The 10,674-nt window shown below is 43.7% G+C and overlaps 1 protein-coding gene across 1 annotated transcript in view; it reads left to right on the top strand.

The window, feature by feature from the left end:
• The window catches only part of LOC111964612 (single-minded homolog 1-A-like), a 41,600-nt gene extending 35,254 nt beyond the window's left edge, over nucleotides 1–6,346 (top strand). Inside the window, exons 9-11 of the mRNA XM_070443794.1 lie at nucleotides 1,883–2,076; nucleotides 2,326–2,755; nucleotides 3,101–6,346. Of these exons, the coding sequence (XP_070299895.1) occupies nucleotides 1,883–2,076; nucleotides 2,326–2,755; nucleotides 3,101–3,981 (1,505 nt within the window). The 3' untranslated portion in view covers nucleotides 3,982–6,346. The remainder of the gene's footprint in view (nucleotides 1–1,882; nucleotides 2,077–2,325; nucleotides 2,756–3,100) is intronic.
• The last annotated feature ends 4,328 nt before the right edge of the window (nucleotides 6,347–10,674 follow it).

Genomic DNA, 10,674 nt, shown 5'->3' with positions numbered 1-10,674 from the left:
GAGGCAGAAGAGGCTTCTCCGTACAGAGGAGAGAAGAAGGAAATGACTCGACACGCACTGCCGCAGCCGCAGACTACCCCCCTCCCCATATCCATAACGGTGTTTATGAGGTTTTAATTGATAGGCCATAAAGATGAGGAGCGTTTATGGCTGCCAGCTTGGTGAGAGAGTAGAGAGTTTAAAGTTTGGATGGAGATTTTTCATTCCCCCCATGTGATCTTTTTTTTTTTTTTAACAATTGTTTTATTTTTATTGAATCACATACTGTACAGTCAATTAGTACCGTCTTGTGACCTTGTTGAGATGTTTTATCGTGTGAGACATTAAGCTGTAATGAGACATTGTGCAAACGTGTTTTTTTGCCTCAACGTATCTGTGAGAATAGCATCAGTCAGTCAGTGAATTCATAGTAACTCAGTTCATTAGCAGAGAGAGAGATAACAATACAATGTCATCCACTGAGTGTTCCTGTCCTGTCTGAGGCTAAATAATAATGATAATAATGAGTTCATTGTTTCCCCCTAAATTTCTGAGAGAATGGCATCGGATTTAGTCAGTTCATCAGAGAACTATCACAGCCCCTTTGTCACTGTTGTTATCAGAGGCAGTGGTAGGTGATTCACACAGTAGCAGGTAGAGGTGTACTAGTCTACACTGATTAACACACAGCTAGTAGGGCACACAGGAACGCAGGAGTTCACCTCTTGTTGAACTGCCTCTATGTGTACTAGTACTGATAACCTATCTGCCTCGTCCTATTGGCTAGTACTGATAACCCTTCCACCTTCCGTCCCTTCCTATTGGCCAGAGCCTGTCACTGTGATCCCTGACCTTTCTTAGGCAATACTCTGTGTTTACAGAGAGACACGAACACTTTATCACGTAAAGGAGTGTGTGTGTCATGCACTGAAATGCGAGACCTGACCTGATCCTATGAGAATACTATTCTTTATGTTTTTGATGGTGTTTGTATGGAACGTGTATTTCTTGATTGTGATTGTGTGTGACATGTACCTGTATATGTGTCTGTGTGCGAGTGAGCATGTGCACATGCTTGGGGTGTGTGTGTCTGTTTGTGTGTGTGTGGAGGATGGATCAGTGTTTGGCCAGAGTAAACCCTGTCCAGGTTTTTCCATCCATCTTCTCCAACTTGATTCATCATAGTGAACAAAATCCATACGGGGAGGCCTGGGACCTGAAATCGGCCCTGGCATTTCTAACACACTGGCCCATTTTCTTCCTTGAAGCCCCTACACCGGCCCATTTTTTTCCCTTGATGCCACATTATTAGTCAGATAATGCTTATTATTTGTGAAAATAAATAAAGTTGGACAGTCCCACTCAGCTAAAAATGTACCAGCCCATCTGGCATTTGCCCGAAATGCCCGATGCCCAGTCCACCCCTGCTTTACAGAGAAATAAATTCCCATTTCCAAATACTGTCTCCTGGCATGGTGTTCCTGTGGGCTTGGCTTAGCCAAACATAGCCCTTAATCGCATGTGTATTTGAACGAACAACCTCCCCTCTGTTGTATGTTTGTTAAAGGCCTTGTTACAATCCTGATGGAGAAACAAGTCCTTCCGAAAGCCTCTCTACCGCTCTTTCTCGCTCTCTTTCTCTCTTTCACTCTCTCTCTTCTCTCTCTTTCTCTCTCACACAGACACACACACACACCATGCTCTAATTACCAAACCGATGTTAGTGTGTATTTGCACCATGAGAGTGAAAAAATTAAAATACCCAGGTAGACAAATGCACAAGCCACACTTGGATAAACAGTCTTAACAGTGGAGCTGTCTTCCCTTGTTTAATGATGGTCTTTATGTAATCCTAACACATAGTTAAATCAGGAATATACCTGTGTATCTACATGATCTACAGTCCATACTGTATGTGTATGCTTCTGTAGGGATACTGAGTATAAAGGACTCCAGCTGTCTCTGGACCAGGTTACAGACACCAAGCCCTCCTTCCCCTTCAGCAGTGCTCCCACCAGCCTCACTGAGAACCGCAGAGCACCCAAGAGCAGAGTGTCCCGAGCTAAGGCCAAGGCTCGACTGTCCCCCTACACACAGGTGAGGCTCTATAGGAACATACAGCGCTGGTCCTGTACACATCCTACACAGAGGCAACTCTCAAACCAGTATCCTGGTTTGAGCCAGGATACTGCATGATCTGTCAGTGATGGGAGGTGGCTTATACCTGATTTTTCACTTCTTGATTACCTGGGTAATGACTCATATTTCTCCTCTCTCTCGCTCTCTGTCTTTCTCTCTATATCTTTCTCCCTCTCTCTCCCTCTTGCTCGCTCTCTCTATCTGCAGTACACTGGTTTCCAGGCCGAGCGGTCAGAGTCGGACCAGGATAGTCCTTGGGCAGGATCTCCCCTCACAGACTCCGCTTCCCCTCAGCTGCTGGAGCAGGGGGAGGGGCTTGGCGCCTCCTGTGCCTACAGGCAGTTCTCCGAGCCACGTCCCCTCTGCTACAGCCTCCCAATCACTGAGGAGCACCACCACCACCACCACACCCCCAGCGAAAGCCACTCCCACCTCGACAGACACGGCCACAACCAGACGTGCGAGCGGGGCCGCTGTGAGGCAGGGAGGTACTTCCTGGGTGCTCCCCAGGGTGGGACAGAGGCGTGGTGGGGAGCTGCCCGCTCTGTGCTGCCCCTGGCCAAAACCTCGTCCCTGGAGAATGGAGAGGGATACGAGAGCAACGTGCCCCACATCAGCTCCATCCACAGTCTGCATAGTAAGTCCCTATCCCTGGCCCTTTAGCTTGTATTACTGTAGGAGGCTGGAGATGGGTGAACTCCACTGTTGCAGGCTCAAAGACACACAGATTTGATTCGGGTTGGTACAAAAGCCTGCTCACTTTTCAGATCTCCCACCTCTGCTTTATTTAACCTTTATTTAACCAGGAAAGAATATTGTGGTTAAACACCACTTTTGCAATGGTGACCTGGAAGAGGTCAGCAGGAAAATACAGGTTAGTTTTAACCCTTAACCTGTAGGATAACATGCTGCTAGCGCTGCTTAGCCCTGGATATAGCTTCCTGTTGGCTCTAAGATCAGTATCCTGTCCCTCCCTCTACAGACTGTGGCCAATGGGACCAGGACAGTGTGGTCAGCTCACCAGACGGGGGCTCCGCCAGCGACTCAGGGGACCGTTACCGCGCAGACTACTTCCGGGTCAGCGCCCAGGAGCCGAGCAAGATCGAGACCCTGATCCGAGCCACGCAGCAGATGATCAAGGAGGAGGAGAATCGGCTGCAGCACCGCAGCAAGCTCCACCCAGGCCCTGACACTCCTCTAGGTCCTGCCAACGGCCTCCCGAAGGGCCCCGGACCCTGCTTCACCCCTGACTACCCCCAGGGGGTGCTACATAGCGTGTTGTGCCGTGGCCTGGGTCAGGTGATGAGCCCCGCATCAAGCCCTGCCCCTCTCTCCAGGCTCAGCAGCCCAGGGCCTGACCCCCTCCTCCCCAAGCCCAAAAACGACCTCCAGCAGACAGGACAGACAGACCTGTCCCCTCTCCCCCAGCCCCTGCACCACCAGCTTGGCCGTCCAGGCCCCTGCTCAGCCTCCTCCCCTACCCCTGCCCCAGCCCTCTACCCTTCCCACCCCCAAACCCAAACGGGGAGGCCCTATCTGGACAAGCAAGCTGCTACCTACTCCCTGACGGGGAGGCCCTATCTGGACAAGCAAGCTGCTACCTACTCCCTGACGGGGAGGCCCTATCTGGACAAGCAAGCTGCTACCTACTCCCTGACGGGGAGGCCTTATCTGGACAAGCAAGCTGCTACCTACTCCCTGACGGGCTACGCCCTGGAGCACCTGTATGACACCGAGAGCCTCAGGGACTTCTGTTCCTCCGCTGGCTCCACCCACTATGACGTGACTTCACACCTGCGCATGCAGGCAGAGCAGGGGCCGGGACACAAGGGGACCTCCGTCATCATCACCAACGGCAGCTAACGCCCGCTTGTCCAAAAACACCAAGTCTAAAATGTCAGCATATTCCCTACATTAGGGAATAGGGTGCCATTTCCCTGCACGCTACTTTTGACCAAAGCCTGCATAGGGCTCTGGTCAAAAGTAATGCACTACATAGGGAATAGGTTGACATTTCGGGTGCACACTAAAACACATGAAGAAGAAACTGTAGATCCATGGAATCTCCATGCTATAGCCCAGCCTCGACTGCCTCATCTGCATCTTATCCAGCAAAAATACTTTTTCCTATCCTACTTCTTGTGTTTCCTTTTCTTTTAGTTTTTACAGAGCTACGTTATTCCATTTGCACTGTCAGAAATGGAGTTTCATTGTGGGAACCTCATCCCTAGGGTTGAAGATAGGGTTGTGGATATGTTTTGAGTTAACAGGGAAGGGTTCAACGTCAGTGCACTTTTTAGTGTTGGTGGTCAGAATCCCCTTATCACAACACAACTCTAGATTTAAAGTCAACTGACCTGGTTAAATTTATATATTTTTTGTCCGTGCTACAGACGGCTGTATCTGTTTGCTAATACAGGACTAGTAAAGGCCCAGGGCACTACTTTTGTGATAATAATTCAGGGGGTACTGCAGCACCCCTACTTCCCATAGCTATGATTAAAGGTGTGCAGTATAGAGATTAAGCAAAAATGACACAAAGAAACTTCACAGACATCAATGATTATGCAAATTCATTCTATCTATGTTTTCCCCAGTAGGTAAGGTATGGATTAAGGGAAGTGTACCCACACTTTCAGAGAAAGCAAAGAGGGGATTTAAGGGATACATGCAAGAGATACATATGCCTACATTTACATTGAGACATACAGCAGTTCACCTGGACTGTCAGGTAGCTAGCTCTAATTGGGCTAAATGTCTTGTTGGCGTGGATAACAACAGTTATTAGTGCTTTGGTCTGTCACCTCAATGAGGATAACAACATTATATACAACCTCTAATGAACAACCTTATTGAGGTGTGATTACTTAGAGGCTAAAGGTCAATATGATGAAGAGGATTTTCTCATTAGCCAGGTGTAGTGGTAAACGCTGAGGGGGAATTTAGCATGCTTACAAGCTAAACACTGAGGTAGGAGTTAGCATCCTAACAAAGCTGAGGTGGGAGTTAGCATGCTAACAAGGCTGAGGTCAGAGTTAGCATGCTAACAAGGCTGAGGTGAGAGAAAGCATGCTAACAAGGCTGACGTGAGAGTAAGCATGCTAACTCGGCTGACATGAGAGTAAGCATGCTATTTCGGCTGACGCGAGAGTTAGCATGCTAACTCGGCTGACATGAGAGTTAGCATGCTAACACGGCTGAGGTGGGAGTTAGCATGCTTATAAGGTTGAACGTGTGTGTATCTCCGAGGCATGTCTTGTTAAATTGTCAACAAGGGTAATTGTACAGTTATTGTACTGGAAAGAGATGCTCATTGTTTATTGAACATTTGATGAGATGAAGGAAAAATCAAGAGAGGTGAAATGGAGAGGTTGTGTTCTGCTGTGGTTGATTGACTAGCACAGTGTTAAGGAGAGCGGTTAGGACACTTTCTGTCTAATAATACAGAATGATGCCGTGGCAACGCTTGCTTGTACCAACATGACGTTAGTTATCAGTACCATAATAATGAGTTATATGACAATTCATGAAATTTTTTCACAAAGTCATGATACATGCAGCAATATGCAATCCAACCGGTTGGGTAGTCGTTTAGACAGCCTAAATCATCATCACATCTGATCATGCTAATGCTTGCATTACCTTTCACTAACGCTTGTGACAACCTTCATATCATGTTTATTATACTGTTTTGAAGGCAGTGTGACACATTTCAAACGTTCCCTTGGATTCTATTGTAAATGTGGTTACCATATCTCTTATATTTATACGTTTGGATTTGTTAGTTTTCTGAATTGTGCTTCTCCAAAGTTATTTATGATGTAAATATGCTCAGAAAAAGACACCACTTTGAAGCACAAGGGAAAAGTTGTATTTATTTAGTGAATGTTTATTTTGGGTTTTGAAATATAGTTGCAATCAAAACAGTCTGCTTGCATATGAGTGTGTTTGATTTAAACAAATTCTATGAAAAAAATTAATAAACAACACTTTTTCCAAAGAAAAAATGGCTCATAATTGACGTGTGTTTTCTATTGTAGGCTACTGTAAGCATTTGAGCGTAAATGCAATAATGAACTTATATTGACTATATATACTGAAAAACATCTAAGAAAAAACACCTATTGGAACTGTATATTTACTGTTACATTTACCCATAAAAAGAAAAGTATTGCATTCTGTCCAGCTAATAATCGTTTTTTTTTAAAAGGCAAAAAATACACCCCAAAACTGTGATGTTTTACTTAAACCATTTTCTGCAATGATTCAATTGAATCACATTTCAGAGATGGGACATTTTAGCAGTGAGAAGCACACTAAATGTCCCCTGGTTATGTGTGGCTGCTACGGCAAATAAAGAGACTGATGAAAATCGATACGGGACGATCTCCAATTAAGCGAAAATATTTGTGGGTCTAGAGAGGTCAGTGATGAGGAGCTTCCTCACTCTCTTTATCCCTCTTTTTCTCTCTCCCCCCCTCTCCTCCCCCCTCTCTCTACTGTCTGATGGATGTTTACTGGGTGTTTGCTATAGTCGTTTCAACCCTAGACAGCTCAGGCTCCAGCACTGCATCACTCTCCCCATCCCTGTGTCTGCCATAGCTATTACAAGAACATTAGTACCCTTTAATCCCATAGGTTCTTCTTCACTTTACTTCCTCAGCTAGGACCAGAAGGAAGGAGATATTTGTCATGGTATTGGACTTCTTCTTTTTATCACAAGTTCATACAAAAGAACATAGGTTGATAGGCAGGCTAGAGAGCATATTTATAATCCCTTGTTAATAAATCATTAACAAACTAAGATTTCTCCTGAAATGTCAGAATACACAAAAAAAGAGAATAAAAAAAACAAGCACTTTAGAATCTAAATTACCAACAAGTCATAGCGACCTAAAAAAATGAAAAATCCCCTACAGGAATCCTGCATGAAAAAATCTGCGGGAATCCAGCAGAATATACTGTATAGGATAGGAAGTCCTGCAGGATATTCCACAGGCTTTTTGGGGCCACTTTCCTCTAGGACAAACCTGCTGGATCCTTTCCTCATCCTTCAGAGAATTTCATGTAGGACAATCCACAATCTTTCAAAAGAATGGACAGAAAGCACAATAAACAGAATGCATGGTCATTTTATTATCCAATGTTTGATTGTCCATTTCACCATCACTGCATAAAAGATGATTCGTAGGTAAATGATAAAAGCATATTTTGTAACAAGAGTGCGAGTAATGGTGACACTACATGAACAGCTTTTGTGCATTGGTGTGAAGTTAAACGGTTGTCTGCAATGATAAACTTAGTAATAGTTGGTTTTAATATGGCTGGTACATCAACAACATCTGTGGGTATGTGTTAGACTCATATAATTATTTTCTATTTTACCCCCTTTTTCTCCCCAATTTTCGATCTTGTCTCATCGCTGCAACTCCCCAAAGGGCTCGGGAGAGGCGAAAGTGGAGTCATGCGTCCTCCGAAACATGACCCGCCCTACCGCACTCCTTAACATCCGCCAGCTTAACGCAGAAGGAGGCCGCACCAATGTGTCGGAGGAAACACAGTTCAACTGGCTACCGGGGTCAGCCTGCAGGCACCCGGCCCGCCACAAGGAGTTGGTAGAGCGCGATGAGCCAAGTAAAGCCCCACCGACCAAACCCTTCCTTAACCCAGACGACGCTGGGCCAATTGTGCGCCGTCCTATGGGAATCCATAGGGCACAGCCTGAGAATTAACCCGGGTCTGTGGTAACGCCTCTAGCAATGCGATGCAATGCCTTAGACCGCTGTGCCACTCAGGAGGCCCCTAGGCTCTTTTTTTAAAGGGAGAAATGAGAGGCTGAAACTGTGTGTGCTGTTACCTTCGCCTGCATGGCTGTCCAGTGCTGCCTTCTGTGGTAGTCAGTCTCACTGTTGTTTATAGGCACTGTCTTAACTGGGGAGGAGAGGAGAGAGATGAGAGGGGCAGAGTTCAGAATATAACTGCAAGAACATGTGTGTGTGTGTGTGTGGTGTGTGTGTGTTACATAAAAAAACAGCAACAAAATAGAGCAAATTATATACTGTAGTAGTAAAATACAACCTACTAACCCTTAACTAGTAGGCTACTGGACAAATGGAGCTGCAAATTAGACAAATAATCAGAAACAGATTAGTAAATGTATTGTTTTCTCATGCACTTACAATACCAGCTCTAATATGGAGTGGTGGCCTGCTAAACTGTTAGAAATACAAGGTAAATAATTACAGTAAAATGCTAGGTGTGTGTGTGTGTGTGTGTTTTATGTGCTCCCTGTAGTCTAAGCTGTAAGGGGAAATAACATGCTGGTGGTGAGGAAACTGTCCAAGCAAGCTAAAAGTTCAACAGAGAGAAAGTCATGTTAATATGATCAATTTCTATTTAAATCAAACTATTTGTATATTCAATTGAGACATAATATATTTCGGTGAAAATACTGTGATATTTCATAGATAAACAATTTTTAAACCTCTCTTTACTATTTAAACGCAATCACTTCCTTATTTACATGACAGGTCATGATCGGTCATGTGACTTGGAAACTGTCATCAAGTGCTAGCCAAGAAGCCATTAGCCTAGTCATTAAAAATATATAATCTATCACCTAATTTGTGCCAACAGTACAAAAGAGACAAAGCAAGAGGGATATCAAACATCATTTGTCACTTTCCATGGAAGAAAAAGCTGTAAATGTGTTTTCTTTGTCAGAGCCAGCCAGCTAGCAGCCATTGGAAGAGAACATGCTAGCTAAGCTTGTTAACTTACTCATAAAAAATATTCTGCAAACACAACATACAAAAGCAGAACTATGCTACCCCCTAACATGTTCATATAACCATTTGTTGTAGTTTTAGTATGCTTTTCTGACTCATTGCCTGTAATTTTCTTTGTAAAATTATCAGTAGTTGAACTAGCTAAACTGCCTGACAGTCATTTCCTCAGCTGCCAACCGTCAACTGTTGCTATGGTGATCAAGATGCCACATGACATTTACATTTACATTTAAGTCATTTAGCAGACGCTCTTATCCAGAGCGACTTACAAATTGGACCTTTGTCTTCCTGTTGTAAATTGTAAAGGACAGTTTAAGCCATGTTTTTTTGGATATGCAAAATGATGCACACTCACCTCCATATACAATCTATCTCCTCCTTGAATAGTCATGGTCCTACAGGAATTGCCATGTTTGTGCAGGATTTTCAACATTTCTGCAGGACAAGTTATACTCCTGCAGGAGCTGTGCAGTAGCATCAGGGACATTTCCTGTAGGATTTTGTCATTCCTACAGGATTCCTGCAGGACACCTGCACAATTCCTTCACAAAGGTTTGTATTTCTGCAAGAGTCATGTATGACTTTTTCTTATAAGTGTCAGCATATAACCTACCTACCCATCCACCCACAATAAATATATTGTATTTGAATAGTTATTTGTAAAAACCAAATAGTCTACCAAATAGTATTTGAAAGTATTTTCAAATTCTTATTTCAAATACTATTTTCAAATACCTGGGTTAAATGCATGGGAGTGCATTTGAGTCTGTGTATTTGAGTATTTCAAAATATTTTCCAAGTGTATTTTACAAATATATTCCAATATTCAACTACTGTTTAAAAAAAAGAAATGTGGTCTTAATACTTCTTTTGAAATGTGTTTAAAAGTAATTGAAATACCTGAAATAGTATTTTAACGCAGGTCTGGCTCATACGTTTAACAGAGGAGAGCATACATGTTTGATAAAGATTGGATGTATGCAATATATTTGTTGGATTTATATACTTTATGCATAGTATTATTATTTTTTTAAATTCTAAAGAGAACACTATGTAATCCAATTAGTCAACAAAATCAACTAGAATAATTGTATTTCTATAGTTAGATGAGGTTCAATGCATGGCCTCCTCAATGGCTTGGATAGCTACCAGATGCTAGACTGGAGGAGGTCTATGGAGTGGATTTAAACACATTGCTATATTACTCAGGTATTATGTCCACTCTGGTTAGGGTTCCATTGTTAAATCTCCAACCGTTAGATGTTCTGATTGGATTAACCAGGATATTGAAATGACTGGGTGTTTCCCCATAGAGGAAATAAGAGTCATCTTTTCCACCCCCCCATTACCCCCCCCCCCCCCCCTCCCTTTCCCTGCAGAAGTATCAGTGCATGTCTAATGGTGGTCCAGTGGGGTTAATGACCAGCTTCATTTATTCTGCTACCTTTCACTGTGACTCTATATATCCACCCCTGGGCTGGCTGTATACATCCATCCAACACTCCATAAACTCACTAATCATTTACAAATGCCTTTCCATTCTCAAGCTCTTGGGGAGGGAAACGACCAAGCCAATGTTGTGATATATTCTCAATGACCAAGGCAAATGGATCTGTTGGATTTAGGTCCTACCCAGCCAGAAAACGACTGTTGGTCAGAATTTGCTCATCATTTGTGGAAGAATAAGTACTGTTCGTTAGTACATGACCCTTCCTCCTCTCTCTCTGTTAACTTCCAGAAGCAACACACAGAGGTTAGCTTAGCCACC

Source organism: Salvelinus sp. IW2-2015, linkage group LG6.1 (genome assembly GCF_002910315.2).
Source record: "Salvelinus sp. IW2-2015 linkage group LG6.1, ASM291031v2, whole genome shotgun sequence".
In the NCBI taxonomy this organism is placed as follows: Eukaryota; Metazoa; Chordata; class Actinopteri; order Salmoniformes; family Salmonidae; genus Salvelinus; species Salvelinus sp. IW2-2015.
Note: the sequence above shows the minus strand (reverse complement) of the source record. Positions and strands in the feature narration are given on the sequence as shown.